This window comes from Saimiri boliviensis, chromosome 16, assembly GCF_048565385.1.
Source record: "Saimiri boliviensis isolate mSaiBol1 chromosome 16, mSaiBol1.pri, whole genome shotgun sequence".
NCBI lineage: Eukaryota > Metazoa > Chordata > Mammalia > Primates > Cebidae > Saimiri > Saimiri boliviensis.
In genome coordinates, this window is record NC_133464.1 from 12,682,301 (window position 1) to 12,704,136 (window position 21,836).

Here is a 21,836-nt window from a genome sequence, read left to right on the forward strand (position 1 = left end):
TCTCAGTATTTCAGAATGTATTATTATATATCTGTTTTGACAATCAGTGATCAATTATCTTTGATGTTCCTGTTGCAATTGTTTTGGGGAGTGCCATGAACTGTGCTAAGTAAGATAGAGAATTTAATTGATAAATGTCATATGTCTTCTGACTGCTGTGCCAAACAGCTGTTTCCTCAGCTCTTTTCTTTTCCTCAACTTTTATCTTTTCTTGGGCCTCCCTCTGTCCTGAGACACAAAAATATTGAAATTAGGCTGATTCATAACCCTACAATGGTCTGTAACTGTCCAAGTGAAAAGATGAATCACACATCTCTCACTTTAAATCAAAAGCTAGAAATGATTAAGCTTACTGAAGAAGGCATGTCAAAAGCTGAGTTAGCCCAAAAACTATGTCCCTTGCACCAAATGGTTAGTCAAGTTGTTAATTCAAGGGAAAAGTCCTTGAAGGAAATTAAAATGCTACTTCAGTGAACACGTGACTGATAAGAAATAGCCTTATTGCTGATATGGAGAAAGTGTTACTGGTCCGAATGGAAGATCAACTAGCCACAACATGTCCTTAAGCTAAAGCCAAACGCAGAAGAAGCCCCCAACTCTCTTCAAATTTATGAAGGCTGAGAGAGGTGAGGATGCTGCAGAAAAAAAAAAAAAAATGATCGATGCTAGCAAAGGTTGGTTCATGACAGAACAGCCTTCTGATGGAAGAAGATGCCCTCTAGAACTCTCACGGCTGGAAAGAAGTTGATACCTGGCTTCAAATCTTCAAAGGACAGACTGACTCTGTTGTTAGGGACTAATGCAGCCGGTGACATTCAGTGGAAGCCAATGCTCATTTACCATTCTGAAAATCCTAGGACCTGGCTTCAAATCTTCAAAGGACAGACTGACTCTGTTGTTAGGGACTAATGCAGCCGGTGACATTCAGTGGAAGCCAATGCTCATTTACCATTCTGAAAATCCTAGGTCCCTGCTATAGTTTGACTGTGTCCCAACCCAAATCACATCTTGAATTGTAGTTCCCTTAATTCCCATGTATGGTGGGAGGGACCAGGTGGAGATAATTGAATCACAGGGTTCGTTTCCTCCATCTGTTCTTGTGAAAGTGAGTTCTCATGAGATCCGATGGTTTTATAAGGGGCTTTCCCCCCATTTGCTTGGCACTTCTTGCTCCCACCATGTGAAGAAAGACATGTTTGCTTTCCCTTCTGCCATGATTGTAAGTCTCCTGAGGCCTCCCCATTCCTTCTGTACTTAGTCAATTAAATCTCTTTCCTTTATAAATTACTCAGTCTTGGGTATGTCTTTATTAGCAGCGTGAGACTGGACTAATACAGTCCCTTAAAAATTATGCTAAATCTACCTTGTCTGTACTCTATAAATGGAACAACAAAGCCTGGATGACAGACAGCTGTTTACAGCATGGTTTGCTGGATATTTAAGCCCACTCTTGAGACCTACTGCTCAAAAAGAAAAAAAAAAAAAAAGATTCAAAGTGGTACTGCTCATTAACAATGAATCTACCTGGTCACCCGAAAGCTGTACAAGGAGATGTATAAGGAGATGAATGTTGTTTGCATGCCTGCTAACACAACATCCATTCTGCCCATGGATCAAGGAGTCATTTCAACTTTCAAGTCTTACTACTTCAGAAATATATTTAATAAGGCTAACGGCTGCTATAGATAGTGATTCCTCTGAAGGATCTGGGCAAAGTACATTGAAAACCTTCTGGAAAGATTTCACCATTCTAGATGCCATTAAGAACATTCATGATTCATGGGAGGAGGTCAAAATATCAGCATTAACAGAAATTTGGAAGAAGTTGATTCCAGCCCTTACGGATGACTTTGATGGGTTTGAGACTTCAGTGAAGGAAGTCACTGTGCATGTGGTTGGTAGAAATAGCAAGAGAACTAGAATTAGAAATAGAACCTGAAGATGTGACCAGATTGCTACAGTTTCCTGATTAAACTTGAAGGAGTGAAGATTGCTCCTTATGGATGAGCAGAGTGGTTTCTTGAAATGGAATCTACTCTTGCTGAAGATGCTATGAACATGGTCGTGACAACGAAGACTTTATAGTGTTACATAAAATTACTCAATAAACCAGCAGCAGTGTTTGAGAGGGTTGACTCCAAATTTGAAAGAAGTTGTACTGTGGGTAAAATGGTATCAAACAGCATCACATGCTGTGGAAAAATCTTTCACAAAAGGAAGAGTCAATTGATACGACAAACTTTGTTATCTTGTTTTAAGAAATTGCCACAGCCACTCCAACCTTCAGCAGCCACCAGCACTGAGGCAAGACCCTCCACCACAGCAGAAGATTACAGCTCACTAAAGGTTCAGATGATTGTTGGCTTTTCGTAGCAATAAAACACTTTTTATTAAGGTCTGTACCTTTTTTAGACATAATGCTACTGCGCACTTAATAAGCCACAGTATGGTATAAACATACCTTGCATAAGCGCTGGGAAACCAGAACTTGGGACTTGTTTTATTGCAGTATTCACTGGAACTGAAACTATGCCCCCGAGGCATGCCTGTGTAGTCTGTGTTCGTGTAGTCTGTGTTCCCAAATGTTAACCTATTACTTCAGTCAGACAGAAACTTGTAAATGTCTTTTTATTTGGCTCTCTGCAGTTTGCATCATGGTGGCTACTTATCACTTGGGGCAGGTGGCAGTGGCAGAAAGATTATCTAGTGGAGATCAGCTCATTTTCATTGTGCTTTTAAACATGGCAATAACCTTGTGATTCTACATGATAACAGCATAGCATAAATGAAATATTCTTCTGTATTTATGCTACAGATGAGGTACCCAATATATGTGACTTTTGAAAGCTTACTCTTAAGTTAATCATATTCTATATGTTTAGGAATCTCTTCATTAACTATAGTCAGCTAAAATAAATTTACATTCTCTATTCTTATCTTCTTCTCCTTCCACCCCAATGCCCCAAAGGTTCAGCCTCCTTTTTGTACTCCAGATGAATTCACATACTGGGCAACAGACTGTGGAAATTATGCTGGGGCACTTATGTATTTCTGTTCATTTTATGTCATCATTGCCTACATCATGCTAAATCTGCTTGTAGGTAAGTGATGTTGAATATATGTATATATTTTTTTACTCTTTAAACTCGGGTACTTAGATAATCATGTACAATTTTCAAGTAATTATCCTGGATTGCTTGGTGTGGGTGTTTCATTGGCATTAATTATAAATTGTTGTCTCTCCATCCAGAAGCTTCAAAGACCTTTGAGAGGCATGTAAATGACATTTGATTGCAATTTTAAGGGTTGTACCATTTATTATGATCGTTAATTTCAAAAGAGCTCTTCTCATGAATTGAGCTGAACAAATAGCAGAGAGGACTACCTTTCTAGCCTTGCAATATCACATTTCTGTTTTTCAAAGGCATACCTTAATCACTCAGCTGTGGGGCCACCCAGAACTCAATTTGACCCTTAAGAACAGCCCTGGAACTCTCAACTAAGAGTTAAAGCCAGCTGGCGTGACTATCTCTATACACAGAATGTGTGTTTGTGCTTACGACCCTCATGTTTTGGAAAGGCAGGAGCTGGAGAAATAGCTTAGTCCAAGTGCAAGCATGCCAATTTGGAAATCATACTAAAAGCACTTTAAAAATTTGGCTTATGATGTAGGTGATAAAATCCATTATTAATAATAGATGTTTTACTCTCTGTAAAATATGACAGATTAGCATAATGGCCTAATTTCTGAATTTTCCTTTTTTTTAAAGCCATAATCGTGGAGAATTTCTCCTTGTTTTATTCCACTGAGGAAGACCAGCTTTTAAGTTACAATGATCTTCGCCACTTTCAAATCATATGGAACATGGTGGATGATAAGAGAGAGGTAGGAGAGTGGGTGGTTGTTTCACACCCCACCTCAAGGAGACTTATCAACATGTCTCAAACACATGACATCAACATGTCTCACACAAGTGGTTTGAGGTTGGCAAGTGACATAGATTGAATCTTAAATGCCATTAGTGAATTGCAGAAAGCTGTCATTTACAGTTCAACAGCATCCAGGAAGGGAGAGGGAGAGTTGTTCCTCCTCTCGTCATCGTCAACCACGAACATCCTCTTCTCTGGACTTTCAAAGGTCAGCAGGGAAAAGAGGCCAAAGGGATTCTGAAGGAATCGGGCTTGGTCTCAGGGCAGGAAAACAGGAACATCGAAACTACCAAAGGGGCAGTATATTACGAGTTCATGATCACCTCAAATTCAAGCAGCAATCCCAGTTAAAGTACAAAGGAGTTATTTAAGTGGTGTCTGAAGGTGCTTATTTATTTTTGAATTATTATTTGAATGTTAACCATAGCTTACCCAGGATTTCCTAAAATTAGCCAAAGTAGCAGCGGTTGGCTCTTCCTCTTCTTGTCATCGTTGTCATCAACCTCCACCTCTTTCCCTTCCTCCTCCTCCTCCTGGTCCACCACCTCCTCCTCCTCCTCCTCCTCCACCTCCAGCTCCTCATGCACCTCCTTCTCCTCCTCATCCACCACCACCTCCTCCTCATCCACCTCCTCCTCCTCATCCACCACCTCCTCCTCATCAACCACCTCCTCATCCTCCTCCACCTCTCCACCTCCTCCTCCACCTCCTCCTCCTCATCCCCCTCCTCAACCTCCTCCACCTCATCCTCCTCCTCCTCCACATCCTCCTCATCCACCTCCTCCTCCACATCCACCTCCTCCTCCTGCTCCACATCTACTTCCTCCTCATCCTCCTCCTGCTCCTCATCCACCTCCTCCTCCTCCTCATCCATTTCCTCCTCCTCATCCACCTCCTCCTCCACCTCCTCCTCCTCATCATCCACCTCCTCCTCCTCATTCACCTCCTCCTCATCCACCTCCTCCACCTCATCCACCACCCCCTCCTCATCCACCTCCTCCTCCTCATCCACCTCCTCCTCCTCATCCACCTCCTCCTCCTCATCCACCACCTCCTCATCCACCACCTCCTTCTCCTCACCCACCACCCCCTCCTCATCCTCCTCATCCACCACCTCCTCCTCATCCTCCTCATCCACCACCTCCTCATCCACCTCCTCCTCATCATCATCCACCTTCTCCTCATCCACCTTCTCCTCATCCACCTCCTCCTCGTTATCCACCTCTTCCTCATCCACCTCCTCCACCTCTGCTTCCTCCTCATCCACCACCACTTCCTCATCCATCACCTCCTCGTCCACCTCCTCCCTCTCCTCCTCCACCTCCTCGTCCTCATCCACCACCTCTTCCTCCTCATCCACCACCTCCTCCTCCACCACCTCCCCATCCATCTCCTCCTCCACCACTTCCTCCTCCACCTCCTCCTCATCCATCTCCTCCTCTCCACCTCCTCCACCTCCTCCACCTCCTCCTCATCCATCTCCTCCTCCTCCACCTCCTCCTCCTCCACCTCCTCATCCACCTCCTCCTCCTCATCCAACTCCTCCTCCTCCACCTCCTCCTCCTCATCCACCTCCTCTTCCTCCACTTCCTCCTCCTCCTCGTCCACCACGTCCTCCTCCCACCTCCTCTTCCTCCTCATCCACCACCTCTTCCTCCTCATCCATCACCTCCTCATCCACCTCCTCCTCATCCATCTCCTCCTTCTCCTTCTCCACCTCATCCACCTCCTCCTCATCCTCCTCCACCTCCTCCTCATCCACAGCCTCCTTCTACACCTACTCTTTCCTCCTCCACCTCCTCCTCATCATCCTCCTCCTCCTCCACCTCCTCCTTCTCCACCTCCTCATTCACCTCCTCCTCATCCACCACCTCCTACTCCTCATCCACCTCCTCCACCTCCTCTTCCTCATCCACCACCTCCTCATCCACCATCTCTTCATCCATCTCCTCATCCACCACCTCTTCATCCACCTCTTCCTCATCCACCTCCTTCTCCTAATCTACCTCCTCCTCCTCATCCACCTCCTCCTCCACCACATCCTCCTCCTCCTCCACCACCTCCTCATCCATCTCCTCTTCCTCCTCCTCCACCACATCCTCATCCACCTCTTCCTCCTCCACCACCTCCTCCTCCACCTCCTCCTCATCCATCTCCTCCTCCACATCCTCATCCACCTCTTCCTCCTCATCCACCTCCTCCTCATCAATCTCCTCCTCCTCCTTTACCTCGTCCTCCACCTCCTCCTCAACCTCATCCTCCTCACCCACCTCCTCATCTACCTCCTCCACCTCCACCACCTCCTCATCCATCTCCTCCTCCTCCACCTCCTCCTCATCCATCTCCTCCTCCTCCACCTCCTCATCCATCTCCTCGTCCTCCTCCACCTCCCCCTCCATCTCCTCCTCCACCTCCTCCTCCTCCTCCACCTCCTCCTCTTGCTCATCCATCTCCTCCTCCTCCTTCTCCTCTACCTCTTTCTCCTCCTCTTCCTCCACCTCCTCCCTTTTCTTTTACTCTTCCTCCTCCTCCTCCTCCTCCTCCTCCTCCCCCTAGCAAACACTCAGGCATAGTTCTAGGCAATGAGGCTACAGCAATGAACAAGATGGAACAGTTCCTGTACTCGCAGAGCTTACGTTCTAATAGGTGGAGACAAATAGTAAAAAGTGAAATAATAATAGTAGTAGTAGCATTATTTCCAGAAACTATAAATGCTCAGAAGTTAAAACTATAGACAGTAGTTGGGGTTGGGGCTGCATTGGCAGGGATGACCATGAAGGAGTCCCGAGGGGTGCTGTTTGAACAAGGAAGGTTCTGCCAGGGTATTTGGAGGGAGATCTGGAAATAGTTCAAGAAGAGTTGATGAAGGGCACAAAATCCAAAATGCCAGCATGGGCATCATAAACGAGGGACCCAGGCAGAGTCCTCACCCTGATTTGCTCCCTCTTCTTGGTAACCTCCAGCCACCCAGGATCCAGTCTCGAGGGCTTTCCTTTCAACATAGTGCATGCCCTGCATGCAGGGCATCTGATCTCACTCTCAGCTCCTCGGAATCCACCTGTCTTGCCATAACTGTCACCCATGGGAACTCGCTTTCATGTAACACACACATGAAGACCACACTGCCCTGCACACCAAGATGTCAGTAACTGGCAGGCAGTCATGGTCACCAGCGTTCTGCCCAGCACTTTCATTCAAGACACAGCCAGGGCTGGCGTGGTTTGTGTTGCATGGAATATAGTGACACATCTTAGATTCTCAGTGGCTGGATAGGTTCTGACTCCAGAATAGGGCAGAGCTGGGAGCCTAATTCCCTTGTAGTATATAGTTTTTCTAATCCTGAAGAAAACGTGAAAAGGAGTTTCTCTTATTTTTTTTAAGATAGAGTCCCACTCTGTGCCCAAGCTGGTGTGCAGTGGCATAATCTCAGCTCCTGCGACCTCTGCCTCCCGGGTTCAAGCAATTCTCCACACTCAGCCTCCTGAGTAGCTGGGACTATAGGCATGTGCCACTGTGTCCAGCTAATTTTTGTATTTTTAGTAGAGACCAGGTTTCCATATTGGCCAGGCTGGTCTCAAGCTCCTGACCTCAGGTGATCCACCCAACTCAGCCCCCCAAACTGCTGGGATTGTAGGTGTGAGCCACTTCGAGTTATCTTTTAATGGTAGAAACACTTGTAAGAAACATTAAGACATTCCTCGCATCCAGATTGAGTGAAGAGGAGGACACAGGTGTCTTGTCCATTGTCTTGTGTGAGCGCATTATGACCCACTCAGTGCATAAGTTGGAGGCTGAGTCAGTGGAACGGGCTACCTGAGCATCAGCCTGCTGAGAGCAAGAGTAGGTTCCTGGGGGCAGAGGGGGAGCTTCCCACACTTCACTCCAAATGCTGCAACGTGGTGACAGCCCAGAGAGAGAAGTACCAGCAGAATTCTCAGTTTTCCATCCTTTGCTCTTAGCACACTTAATTAATTCCACCAGGCTCCAAGGAGGTGACCAGCTTTCTTCACATCTGGTGCTAATTACGCTAGCAGTGGAGAAATTGCACTTTTGTTTTGAGAAACCCAAGTGAATCACTGAGGCTGATGATGATCTGCTGCTTCTTGTGCTCTGCCCCCAGGGCGTGATCCCCACGTTCCGCGTCAAGTTCCTGCTGCGGCTGCTGCGTGGGAGGCTGGAGGTGGACCTGGACAAGGACAAGCTCCTGTTCAAGCACATGTGCTACGAAATGGAGAGGCTGCACAACGGCGGGGATGTCACCTTCCACGATGTCCTGAGGTATGAGGCAGGCTCTCGCAGGCCCGAGCTGGGGCCAGAAGCCACAGCTGTCAGCCTTCAAGGCCTCTGCGGCACAATTAACAACTGTGTGTCTAACCCAAATGCCACATCTGCTGTGGCTGTGAAGCAGGGTCACGTGTCCCATGCGCTAAGTGCCCTTCCTCGCTGTCCTGCAATATTCATTTCCAAGTAGGGGCCTCGCCCGGGAGGGCTGGGAGGCTGTGGCCTGATGTCCTGTGGGGCTTCTGCCCACTGAGGTGCTCCCCGAGGGGAGAGGTGGCAGGCGCCTGGGAGAACACAGTCCCAGCCCTTCCCTGCGATGCGGGAACTGCCCGGAAGAGCTGAGTGACTTGCTTGCGGTTCCAGGGCTCTGTGGCAAAGCTGGGAATACAGTACAGAGCTCCTCCCTTGCACGGGTCTGATAGGACGCCTGGGCGATGGTTCCCCGCTGGCTGAAACACCACATATTCCAGATATTTCATGAGCACCCAGACAGGACAGAGGGTCAGACAGAGTCTCTGCCTTTTCCTCTCCTTGGGAGACTTCTTTATTTGTTCCCTTGGGCTACTGTAACTTAGCGTCCTACGCTGAGGGGCTTCACAAAAGAAAGTTATGGTCTCCAAGCCCTGGATGCTGAAAACCCGAGATTGAGGTGTTGTAGGGCTGGTTCCTTCTGAGGCCCGTGAGGGAGAATCCGCCCCACGCCTCTCACCTGGCTGCTGGTATGTGCTGCTACTATTGGGTGTTTCTCTGCTTGTAGAAGCATCCACCGGGTCTCCCTTCATCATCACATGGCATTGTGTGTGTCTCTGTATGCGTCTGTGTCTCTGTGCGTGTTTGTGTGTCTGTGTATCTAAGCTCAAATTCCACCTTTCGTAAGAACATCTGTCATATTACATTAGGAGTCAATCCTACTCCAGTGTGATCTCATTTTAACTTAATTACTAATTAAAACTGCAATGTTCTATTTCCAAATAAAGTTACATTCGGAGGCACTGGAGGTTAGGACTCCAACATCTTTCTTTGGGAGGAAACATTCAACCCATAACAGCTTCTTAAGCAGGAGTCCACGGATCAAACAGAGGTCCACGAACTTGCAAGGGAAACAATTACATCTTTATTTTCACTAATCACTTCCTGAAATGCAGCATCCTCTTCCATGAGGAATGTAGTTGCATTTGCAATATCCACGTCTTTGTTAGCAGGAGAACTCAGAAATTTTCAGATCACATAACCGACTGTCTTGGCTGACATCTTAAAATATCATTTATGCTCACCAGTGCTTCCAAGTTACGGTAGTTATTTGAGCTCTACTAGATAGTATTATTTAATGGAATAATAAAGAGGCACTTACGTTACTATATCACTGCCATTTTGAAGTAAATAATTTGAGAATTGTATTTTATTTATTATTATACTTTAGGTTCTGGAGTACATGTGCAAAACATACAGGTTTGTTACGTAGGTATACACATGCCATGGTGGCTTGCTGTCTTCATCACCCTATCATCTACATTAGGTATTTCTCCTAATGCTATCCCTCCCCTGGACCCCCACCTCCCGCTATCCTTCTCTATCCTGCTACCCAACCCCCGACAGGCCCCAGTGTGTGATGTTCTCCTCTCTATCTCCACGTGTTCTCATTGTTCAACACCCAATTATGAGTGAGAACATGTGGTGTTTGGTTTTCTGTTCTTGGGTCCGTTTGCTGAGAATGATGATTTCCAGCTTCATCCATGTTCCTGCAAAGGACATGAACTCATCCTTTTTATGGCTGCGTAGTATTCCATGGTGTATATGTGCCACATTTTCTTTATCTAGTCTATCACATTTGGGTTGGTTCCAAGTCTTTGCTATTGTGAACAGTGCCACAATAAACGTGTATGTGTCTTTATAATAGAATGATTTATAATCCTTTGGGTATATACCCAGTAATGGGATTGCTGGGTCAATTGATATTTCTATTTCTAGATCCTTGAGGAATTGCTACACTGCCCTCCACAATGGTTGAACTAATTTGCACTCCCACCAGCAGTGTAAAAGTGTTCCTATTTCTCCACATCCTCTCCAGCATCTGTTATCTCCTGATTTTTTAAACATCACCATTCTTACTGGCATGAGATGGTATCTCAATGTGGTTTTGATGTACATTTCTCTAAGGACCAGTGATTATGTGCTTTTTTTTTTCATGTTTGTTGGCCACATAAATGTCTTCTTTTGAAAAGTGTCTGTTCATATCCTTTGCCCACTTTTTGATGGAGTTGTTTGTTTTTTTTTCTTGTAAATTTGTTTAAGTTCTTTGTAGATTCTGGATATTAGTCCTTTGTCAGATGGGTAGATTGCAAAAATTTTTTCCCATTCTGTTGGTTGCCAGTTCACTCTAATGATAGTTTCTTTTGCTGTGCAGAGGCTCTTAAGTTTAATTAGATCCCATTTGTCTGTTTTGGCTTTTGTTGCTGTTGCTTTTGGTGTTTTAGTCATGAAGTCCTTGCCCATGCCTGTGTCCTGAAGGGCATTGCCTGGGTTTTCTTCTAGGATTTTTATGGTGTTAGACCTTATGTTTAAATCTTTTACGCATCTGGAGTTCATTTTTGAATAAGGTCTAAGGAAGGGATCCAGTTTCAGCTTTCTGCATATGGCTAGCCAGTTTTCCCAACACCGTTTATTAATTAGGGAATCCTTTTCCATTGCTTGTTTTTGTCAGGTTTGTCAAAAATCAGATGGTTGTAGATGTGCGACATTATTTCTGAGGCCTCTGTTCTGTTCCATTGGTCTGTATCTCTGTTTTGGTACCAGTACCAAGCTGTTTTGATTACTGTGGCCTTGAAGTCAGGTAGTGTGATGCCTCCAGCTTTGCTTTTTCTTTTTTGGCTTAGGATTGAGTTCCTTTGTAAAATTGTGTGTTTCATTCTGTGCATTTAAAGCATTAAGAAATGTCCCATAAGCTTCACTGCCACAGGGGTCCATGCCACAGAAAAAATTAAGAGCAAGTGACTAGCAGTAGCTATTTCAATCACATAGCAGTGTGTGGGTACTGTGTCTCAAATTTCAGGAGAACTCAGGTGCACAGAAATATGCTTGGGGCCAAAAGCTGAAAAAAGGGATCAGATCAGCACTGGAAGAATCTGGGAAAAGTTCTCTTATCAATTTCACCTCCCACTATTCAGTTCTTCCACGAAGAAGCTAAAAAAAAAAAAAAAAAAAAACAGAAAAAGACAGGGTGGAAAAATGCATGTGAATAACAAAGGATGTCATCTCTCACAGAATGTTTCTGAGTCTTTCCTCCTAGTGGCAATTTCTTTTAGGTTGACATGAGGCAGGCATACCGTTGTCATTCATATTCAGCCCCTTTGGAGCACACCGGTGGAGCTAACAAAAATAGACCCAGGCAAAATCAATGGTGGGGCTGTTTCTCCCCTTCCTGTTTATTCCCCTAGCCCAGTATATGATAGAAAAACAGTGAAGCTTTGATGAGTTTCTTGATGAGTCAGGGAGGAGAGGAAGAGAAAATGCATTTTTTCCCCTCTGCGGTGGGGAGAGACTTCACAAAGAAGAGAAGGCCAAAGTATCAGTGCTCTCAGGAGCCTCCATGCTGTGATTTGGGCTCCAGGATGGAACTGAGCCCACAGAGTGGATAGCTCACAGGTGCACCAGGGTTCATGAGCCATAACCTGGGATCCTATGGCTACTCCTGGGTGCACCATGCTGCCCGGAAAGGCTGTCTTCTCCTCTGGTGGTGGACTGCTGAGTCCAGGCATCCTGGGAGCTGCCTTATTGCCCCATGATGCAAAACATCTGCTGTGTTAGCTTCATCTACCACTACATGGGCTGGTTGTGTGTCAAGGGCTAAATGGGAGTGGATATTAAACCCTGGATTTGTTTCATAGCCTCTAGAATTAATAAGGAAGGCCATGCATGGTGGCACACACCTGTAATCCCAGCATTTTGGGAGGCCAAGGCAGGTGGATCACTTGAGGTCAGGAGTTCAAGACCGGTCTGACCAACATGGTGAAACCTCATCTCTACTAAAAATACAAAATCAGCTGGCGTGGTGGCACATGCCTGTAATCCCAGCTACTTGGGAGGCTGAGGCAGGAAAATTGCTTGAACCCAGGAGGGGGAGGTTGCAATGAGCTGAGATCGCACCATTCCATTGCACTCCAACCTGAGCAACAAGAGCAAAACTCCATCTCAAAAAAATAAAATTAAATTAATAAGGAAGATATAGAAGGATGGATGAGATAAACAGAGAAGGAATGGAATGCAGGGGGTAAGGATGTGTGATGCACAGCTGAGCATGTTAACCATCACCACATGTGGCTAAGTGTGAAGAAAGTAGGGGACGTGGGGTTTCCCTTCTGCAGGGAAAGTCCCGAGTATTTACCTAGCCTGGATCTTTTATTTTACAGGCACTTAGATGGCACTTACTGCTATAAGAGCTTCACAGGTATTAACTCACTTAGTCATTAAATAAAGTAGTTACTAGGACTATCTTTATTTTACAGACAAGGAAAGGGAGACACAGAGAGGTGACAGGACCAGCCCAAGACACAAGAGGGTGAGGGATGGCATCAAAATGCTAGACTCATTAGGTTGAGTGATATCCTTTCTGGATTTTGACACATGTAAGTGTGTAAATCTCAGGTGAATCAGAGCTGTGATTGCAGGTGTGTTTCCCTCACCAGCATGCTTTCTTACCGGTCCGTGGACATCCGGAAGAGCTTGCAGTTGGAGGAGCTCCTGGCCAGGGAGCAGCTGGAGTACACCATAGAGGAGGAGGTGGCCAAGCAGACCATCCGCATGTGGCTCAAGAAGTGCCTCAAGCGCATCAGAGCTGTGAGTGAACTGCACATATGTGGGGTGGGTCCCTGGCCCACCCTGAAAAAGGAGGAATGAAAGAAAAGTGCTTCATAAGCATGGGATTCGCTCCTTCTGTGATCAGCCTTCTATCCCTTTAAACTATGTCCACTTCCTCCACTTACAGTGGTCAGATCATGACACAGACTTTCACTCTAGTCCACAGTCGGCCCTGCACTCTTTTAGCAGAGTCCATTAGAAGTTTCCATGGAATCCCATTTTTATAATATGACATGAAGCCTTTAAAAGGAGTTTATGGGCCAGGCTCAGTGGCTCGCGCCTGTAATCCCAGCACTTTGGGAGATCAAAAGGACGGATTACTTGAGGCCAGGAGTTGGAGACCAGCCTGCCAACATAGCAAAACCCCATCTCTACTAAAAATACAAAAAGTAACTGGGTATGGTGCACATGCCTGTAATCCCCACTACTCAGGAGGCTGATGCAGGAGAATCGCTTGAACCTGGGAGGTAGAGGTTGCAGTGAGCCGAGAAAGTGCCACTGTATTCCAGCCTGGGGGACACAGTGAGACTCTATCTCAAAAAAAAAAAAAAAGGCAGTTTATTGATATTACAATATTTATGATGTCCATTTATTAAACGCAACTGTATTAAATTCTAAAATTTTCCACATGTCAAATTTCCAAAACTTTTAAATTGCTGCTAAAAATTTCAACAAAACATGATAATGTATATTCTGAAAAGACTACCTCTCAGGATTAATAGTTTCCTGCTTCCTGAATTATAAGCCTGTAAGATTCTCTAACTCAAAAATTAATGAATGTGTACTTCATTGGCATATACCGTGTTTACAGTGAATGTTTCTATGAGATAATTACTTTTATGAACGCTTTTGACACATTTCACATTTGGGGGAAAAAAGTAATCACTAAACATTTCTATATAAAAGAGATTGTTTTAATCCTCCTTCTCAGAGCAACAACATCAATTGCAGAAACATGTGTTTCTATTGGAGGAGCAAAAGGTCCCAGAGAAAAGATACAACTCAACCTCCTAGAGCAAGGCCAGCTGCCCAGTGATGTCCTGTCACTGCCGGCCACTATAGCTATGTTAGCTCCAGAGATCGGCCTGTCCTCCTCTGGCTCTGAGAGGCCACAAGGAGCCCTGGCTTCAGTATATTCCAAGACAGACTGGACTCCTGGGTTGGTCTGAAAACTTCAGAACAAAGACAAGAACAAAGGTTTTCTCATCTACCCGAGGCTCTCTGTCTCTTACAACGTGCAGGAAAGTGGGAGAGGGGCTGGCGTTGTATTGGCTTAATTACCCTAGAATAAAATAAGAAGAGAAAAATAGAATAGCTGTATTAGTAATTTAAAACACAAGCTGGGCACAGTGTCTCATGTCTGTAATCCCAGCACTTTGGGAGACTGAAGCAGGAAGATCACTTAAGACCAGAAGTTTGAGACTAGCCTGGGAAATAGAGTGAGACTTCTTCTCTCTAAAAAAAAAAAATTAGCCAGCCACAGCCATGCACACTTGTATCTCAGCTTCTCATGAGGCTAAGGCAGGAGCATAGCTTGAGCCCAGGAGTTTAAGGTTGCAGTGAGCTATAATCATACCACTAAAGTCTAGTCTAGAGGACACAGTGAGATCCTATTTAAAAAAAAAAACACCAGACAACACCAACAACAAACAACAAAAAGAAAACAAACAAAAATAAATAAAACACAAACATTGATGACCATCACTATTCTGACTGTTACACAAATGAAAATGGACTGAGAAGGCAACGCATACATCTCCAAGCCCACCTTTGCATCAGCCTCCCTTAACTGAACATTGAAATTAGTTCAGGATCCTTATTTGGAAATTCCTAAGGGGTCATCAATCATGCAGGTCTTTGGAGAGGGGAGAAGAAAATAGGATTTGTGTGTCGGTGGGGCGGGCAGGATGCTGGGCTTACTTTACTGAACAAACAATTGTATTTCCATAGAAACAGCAGCAGTCCTGCAGTATCATCCACAGCCTGAGAGAGAGTCAGCAGCAAGAGCTGAGCCGGTTTCTGAACCCGCCCAGCATTGAGACCACCCAGCCCAGTGAGGACACGAACGCCAATAGTCAGGACAACAGCATGCAACCCGAGGTATGGGCACGAGCCGTCCTTCAGCCCAGGACACTCCTTGGGCTTCCTTCTCTTAGTAAAACAAAATAAACTGGGTGCTGGCCACATCATTCAAACAAGGTGACAATATTTCTAACAAGGAATATTTTCATTGAAAAACAAAAGCCAAGACAGTGGAAATCCACTGATCCAGATTATGTGTGTCTTTGCCACTTGGATGCAGTGGAGGTTATTTCAAAAGATTCTGATTCATATGAATACCAGAAAATATGAATGCCCTGAACTTCATAATTCTGTAGTTTTATTTTGTCTAAAGAGTTACCGTTGGATCTAAGGGCTGCATTTCAATCTGGAAATATTACCTGACTTACCAGAGTGTGGTTTCCAAGTAGCTCTGCCCCAAATGTTTTCTTCCCCTCACTAAAGCCATAGAAATTTGCAGTAAAATCAGTGAAAAATGTTTGTAATTGGCCTTCAACCTCCTTAAATAATCAAGCTTATTGAAGATGTATCCTTTCTTGGTTGGGTATCAGAAGAGTACATGGAATTCAGGAGAACTGGCTTGAGGAGGTTGTATTTACTAGGTCACAACTTATTTTCATTCTCGAACTCAATGCACGTGTCTATTTAGAAAAGTACAGGGAGTTCTCAGCGTCCTGGAGAGTCCTGTGCTGTGAGAAGCAGCTGGCTGGGAGGACCTGCCCCTTTATGAGGTAGCAATTATGATTTGAGGTTAACAACATGGAGCAGATCCTGTGCTCTGCAGAGTCCCCAGCAGCACCAGGCTCTGTGGTGCACAGCAATGCAGCCAGGGGCCGGGGGTACATTTGGAAGCCTAAGGCTCCATGGCCTAGCAGGGTGCTCCAGGAGGCCCGCTGGTGCCACAGCCCACTTTGAGGTAGATTTCATGTTTTGGGCTTCCCAGCCTGTAGAAATCATCTGCCACCGACTGCAGGGACTTCTGCAGAGTTAGTCAACCAAGGGGCAAAGACAGGCATATGCAGTGGCCTGTCACCCTGAGGACAGCTGGCAATGTCTCGCATAGGGGAAGCCTGCTCAGGTCAGGTCAGGACAGTGAGACAGGGCCAATGAACCCAGGGAAAGTGGGGATTGCAGAGCCCCGTTTTTAGATGAAAATCCCAAGAGGTAACCAAAAAAAAAAAAAAAAAAAAAACCAGGAGGGGATATTGAAGAGATGTGAAGAGCAAGGCTTTTGTTAGGAAACGGAGAGGGGACAGGTGAGCCAGAGAACAGGTGAAAGGTGTGGGAAGTCTTGGCATCTCTCTTTGACTTTAGCTTAGATTGTTATCGGCTCCATCCAGGGCCCATCACAGAGCTTTGCCTGCGGAGAACTCCTTCCCTGAAGCCCTAAGTGCAGATTCTCAGGCTGGTGGACTGCCCCCGCCCAGCCAGTCCCCACTGCCCCACCTTCCTTCCTGCAGTGCCCATCCTTGCCCCCTGGTTCGCCAATGACGATATGAAGGGCAACAATGACATTCTTAGGCATGGCGGGGAACGAGGCAGGGGGGGGGGTTACCCAGGAAATGCTGTTCCAGGAAGAGTGGTGTCTCCAGCACGGCGTGCGGTGGTGGCTCTTTTGCTTCTGTGACTCTTTTTACCCATTTTCACTTTTCCTTCCCCACTGTGGACACTATGAATCCGTAGAGTTCTTCCCACTCGTTCTGCTGCCTCGTTTTCCTTTCCTATGGTAAAAGGAGGAAAGCACAGGGTTAAGGAAGACGGTAAGTGCGTGCTTCTCCTCCCATGCAGACGAGCAGCCAGCAGCAGCTCCTGAGCCCCACGCTGTCGGACCGAGGAGGAAGCCGGCAAGACGCGGCAGATGCAGGGAAACCCCAGAGGAAGTTTGGGCAGTGGCGTCTGCCCTCAGGTAGGTACCTCCAGGCATTTCTCCACCGATCAAGGCATTTTAACGGTATTTACTTTGTGAGTTTGGGGTCTTGCATTTCAAAATGCAAGTCTGCATCTACAGTTATTTACAGACAGCAACGTAATGAAAAATGTAGTCTCGTCAAAAACATTGTCCTGCCTCCTCCCCCCTTCAAATAAGACCTACATTAGCCCCCATTTTCTGGGTACATTTCAGGCTGCCATGGTCGAGAAGCCAGCACCTATGAAAAGCCAAGATTCAGAAAGAGGGAGAGATTTCCAAGGGCTTCCTTCGTGCATCAAGGCATGCTCAAACATGGGCGAAACTTATTTAATTGAAGAGGGAGTAGGCAGATGCAATTATTCAGAAAATGTCACAGAGTTCTCAAAAAAGGGACAGGCCCCCACTTTGTCTTAGCATTCACTTTGCAGCTGAGCCAGTCACTGTCTTTAGGCAAGCTGCTTTACCTCATTCAATCCTTTCATTTAATAAACAATCCCATTATTTACCATATTTTACTGATTTAGTAAGAGAATTGTCTTCCATGAGCTTCTTCTATATGGGGTTTTGGAAAGCCAGGATAATCCCATGAAGAGTACTCAGGAATGGGGGGAGAACAGTGTTCTCCACAGCCCAGTGTCCTCGTATGTGTTTTTCTCTTTTTCTCTGTTTTTTTTTTTTTTCTTTGTTGAGACAGAGTCTCGCTCTGTTGCCCAGGCTGGAGTACAGTGGCATGATCTTGGCGCACCGCCATCTCTGCCTCCTGGGTTCAAGCGATTCTCCTGCCTTAGCCACCCAAGTAGCTGGGATTACAGGCACCTACCACCATACCTGGCTCATTTGTTTTTTGTTGTTTTTTGTTTGTTTGTTTTGATATGGAGTCTCACTCTGTTGCCCAGGCTGGAGTGCAGTGGCACGATCTCAGCTCACTGCAACCTCCACCTCCCAGGTTCCGGTGATTCTCCTGTCTCAGCCTCCCAAATAGCTGGGATTACAGGAGCATGCCACCACTCCTGGCTAAGTTTTGTATTTTTAGTAGACGGGGCTTCACCATGTTGGTCAGGCTGGTCTCAAGATCCACCTGCCTCAATCTCCAAAGTGCTGGGATTACAGGCATGAGCCACCACACCTGGACCATTTTTGTGTTTTTATTAGAGATGGGGTTTCACTGTGTTGGCCAAGCTGGTCTCGAACTCCTGACCTTGTGATCCGCCCACCTCGCCTCCCGAAGTGCTGGGATTACAAGTGTGAGCCACCATACCCAGTCACATGTTTTTCTCTATAGATAACTAAGTTCATGCCAAAGCAGGAGCTTTATAATGCTCCTTAACTGTCCCCCAGCTTCAGCCCAATAGAAGTGAGGTGTGTAGCATATGTGTTCTGCAAAGCGGATGGCAGCACCACTTACATTTTGAGGCTAGCGATGTTGAGTGGGTCTTCATGGACACGACCACCAAGGAAAGTATCTTCTTTTGTACCCAGGAACTTATTTTTCAAGAAGCACGGTTCCTCCTGATTCAAACAAAGCAGAGAATGATGGCATCGAGACAGTAGGTGGTAGTGCCAGGTCACAAAAAGCCTTAAATTACAAGCTGAGTAGGTTCAGTGTTATTCTGTAGGCAATTAGGAGCTAGCAAAGATTTCCGAGAAATATGTGACTTTTGGAATCTGTGCTTTAGGAAGCTGACTTGGCAGCAAGGGAGAATGAATTGTCTAAGCTGAGCCTGGAGGCAAGTAACGGGCTGGAAGAAGTTGCAGTGGTGTGAGCACCAGGCAGCAAGGGTGTGGACAGAGCTGGGGCCAGATGCTTCAGGGATGGATAGGAGAGGTGACCTGGGTAGAATGCACAGTCATTGGTATTCACTTAAATGGACAGAAGAAAAGAGGCTGTCAAAAGTATGTCCGTTGGTCCAGGCGTGGTGGCTCACGCCTGTAATCCCAGCACTTGGGGGGGCCAAGGCGAGTGGATCATGTGAAGTCCGGAGTTTGAGACCAGCCTGGCCAACATGCTGAAAACCCTGTCTTTACTAAAAATACAAAAATTAGCTGGGCGTGGTGGTGCACACGTGTATTCCCAGCTACTCAGGAGACTGGGGCAGAGGAATCGCTTAAACCTGGGAGGCAGAAGTTGCACTGCCCCTACACTCCAGTCTGGGCAAGAGAGTGAGACCCCGTCTTGAAAGAAAAAAAAAAGTACTTCCACTAGTCTATGCCTAGATGGTCCCCATCAAAAATGGTGACGGGGGTCAGGCTGAGTATGGGAAGGCAGAGGGAAAGAAAAACAGTATTTTGAGGGGGCAACAGCGTTATAGGTGTCACGCTATGTGCTTAGGTCATCTCATGTAACCCATTTTAATCCTGACAATAGTCTAATTAGGACATTTTCATTGTCTTCATCTTGTACTGGAGGAATCCTGGGTTGAGAGACATGAAGCTGCCCATTGCTACATACCCACAGATACAGAGGTGGGTCCCAAGACCATGTCTGTGGGACCTCAGAACCGCACCTCTCCTCCCACACCTTCCCTCAAACCTCGCCTTCACTGTGGTTCATGTGCTCCTTCCTGTTTTTGTCTTTATTGCATATGCTAATGAATGCACATGTTTCTATGACACATAATAGCTCCCAAATTGGAATTTTTAGTGACTTTCTAGTTTTTGTATTATTTCTGAATGTAAGGGGCGAGCAGCACTTCTTTTCCCCAAATGGCATTATTAGCTTTCCATGAGCATAATTTTTAAAAAATCTATCATGAACATAAAGCATCAAGTCCCGGAAAGGATGTTTACTTAGCATCTATGGATAGGACACGTTAGCCAAAACTATCACTGCTGGGAATATCATGGGTTTTAAGAATGATTACAATAGAGTGGAGCAGTACCAAGTGGCTCATACGATTCATTAATTCCACAGCGCCAAAACCAATAAGCCATTCAGTGTCCTCGGTCAACTTACGGTTTGGAGGGAGGACCACCATGAAATCTGTAGTGTGCAAAATGAACCCCATGACTGACGCGGCTTCCTGTGGATCTGAAGTTAAGAAGTGGTGGACCCGGCAGCTGACAGTGGAGAGCGACGAAAGTGGGGATGACCTCCTGGATATTTAGGGGCACGTCAATGTGGATGAATCTCCAGTGGCGAAAACTGTTTTCTAATAATCTCCTTGATTGTCCAGTGAGCAATCTGTAACTGATCTATCATGTCATTTCAACTTGTCAAAAGATTTTTATAAACTGATTTTCGTCCTGCCAAAGAAAGGCATAAGCTGTGTTATGATGGGTTACTATCATCATTGTCTAAAAAGTTTGTATAATGACTGCACTGATAATATTAGAAACTATGCCACAAGCATATGTATACCACTCAAAAATGTCATATATTCTGTGTAAACTGAGGTATATATTCATATGTGCTCTAATGCAGCATTATCACCATGCCCCAAGAGTGCTAGGCCCAAAGTGGCTGATGTTTATGGTACAGAGGCTACAGCTTTAGTTCACATCTTTCCCATTTCTGCTAGAAATATTTCTCTTGGAAAAATTATTTATGATTGATCTCAAAAGGTCGGCAATGAACTTATGCTAAAATGGTAGTAGTTTTATAAACTACAGATTCTGAATTTTTAAAATATCTTCTTTTTCTCATGTTATGTTTTAAAACATACACAAGATATTTGGTGATCAGAACAAGTTGATTTCTGTCCTCAGTTATACTAATGACACCGTTGCCTCCTTCCAAGAAAATTGTGTGTGCAAGCACCAGGCAAAGAAATGGGTTCAGAATGCTTACTGGTTTAAAACAAACCTGTAGATAAATAACTTGAGTGACAGAGTTGCACAAAGATGTTAAGTTTCTGAAGAAGCCTCTTAATAACTGAGTTTAGCAAAAAGAATCAAACTATGTATCTCAATTTATTTACAAAAACTTTGCATGTGTGATGTGATTGTTGGCTTCTTTTCTTACCCAAAGTGTGTCCGTTTTGCCATAAATCAACAGAGTCATTTCATTATGGGTTGCTCTTAACACACTAGATTTGAAATGACACCTCTGTTACCAGAATCTCCTGTGGAAATAAATAATGGTGATTTATTTGCAAAATCTTTTACTCTGAACTCACAGGTTAGGGATCACATGACTTAATCGATTTTTGTTTTTTTGGGTTTTTTTCTTTATATGTCAATGGCCCATGCCCTCCACGAAAATTCGAAAAGCAAAATGATGACAAAGTGCTGTTAGAGTTCTTCTGCTGGATCAGCCAAGTAGAAATGAACTTGGACCTTTTAACTATTTAATTACAGATTGGACATTTGCTGTTTACATGTTTTTCAACAGAGGGATTATCTCAGAATCCTCTGACCTCCAGGTTGCTTTATGATCTGTTTTACTCTATTTAACATTCCTCAGATAGGCAAATAGCACATTCCTGCTGTGTCACAGATGTATCATGGTGGTGGCAACCTATGGTGTATGTGATTCACTGTAACTACAAGATAAAGTACAACCAGTCTGTGCAGCCGAAAGGATTGGATGTGATTTTATGTTCACTTGCAGTTTACGTTTTGTAAATAAAAATAATAAATATGGATTTGCAACATAATTTACCCTGAGTTGACCATGTTTAAATCCTTTTCTTGGCGGGGCAGGCACTCAGTAGCAGCACTTTGCAAACCCTGGATTGAATATTCAGTCCATAATTAGTTGGCAAAAGCTGTGTCCCTGATACTCATTTCAACTCAATTCCCTGAGCTGGAATGTTCCTTTTACACTTTTGTTCTGATAAGCCCAAGGGAATACCCTGTGCCT

At 45.1% G+C, this 21,836-nt stretch overlaps 1 protein-coding gene across 5 annotated transcripts in view; it reads left to right on the top strand.

Annotated features, from left to right (window-relative positions):
* The window catches only part of NALCN (sodium leak channel, non-selective), a 374,466-nt gene extending 352,836 nt beyond the window's left edge, over positions 1-21,630 (top strand). For all 5 annotated transcript variants that reach the window (XM_039473391.2, XM_039473390.2, XM_074387470.1 and 2 more), the window contains 7 exons: positions 2,969-3,101; positions 3,771-3,886; positions 8,051-8,208; positions 12,894-13,044; positions 15,016-15,165; positions 16,915-17,032; positions 19,947-21,630. In XM_039473391.2, coding sequence (XP_039329325.1) covers positions 2,969-3,101; positions 3,771-3,886; positions 8,051-8,208; positions 12,894-13,044; positions 15,016-15,165; positions 16,915-17,032; positions 19,947-20,140 — 1,020 coding nt within the window. In that variant the 3' untranslated portion in view covers positions 20,141-21,630. The remainder of the gene's footprint in view (positions 1-2,968; positions 3,102-3,770; positions 3,887-8,050; positions 8,209-12,893; positions 13,045-15,015; positions 15,166-16,914; positions 17,033-19,946) is intronic.
* Positions 21,631-21,836: the final 206 nt, after the last annotated feature.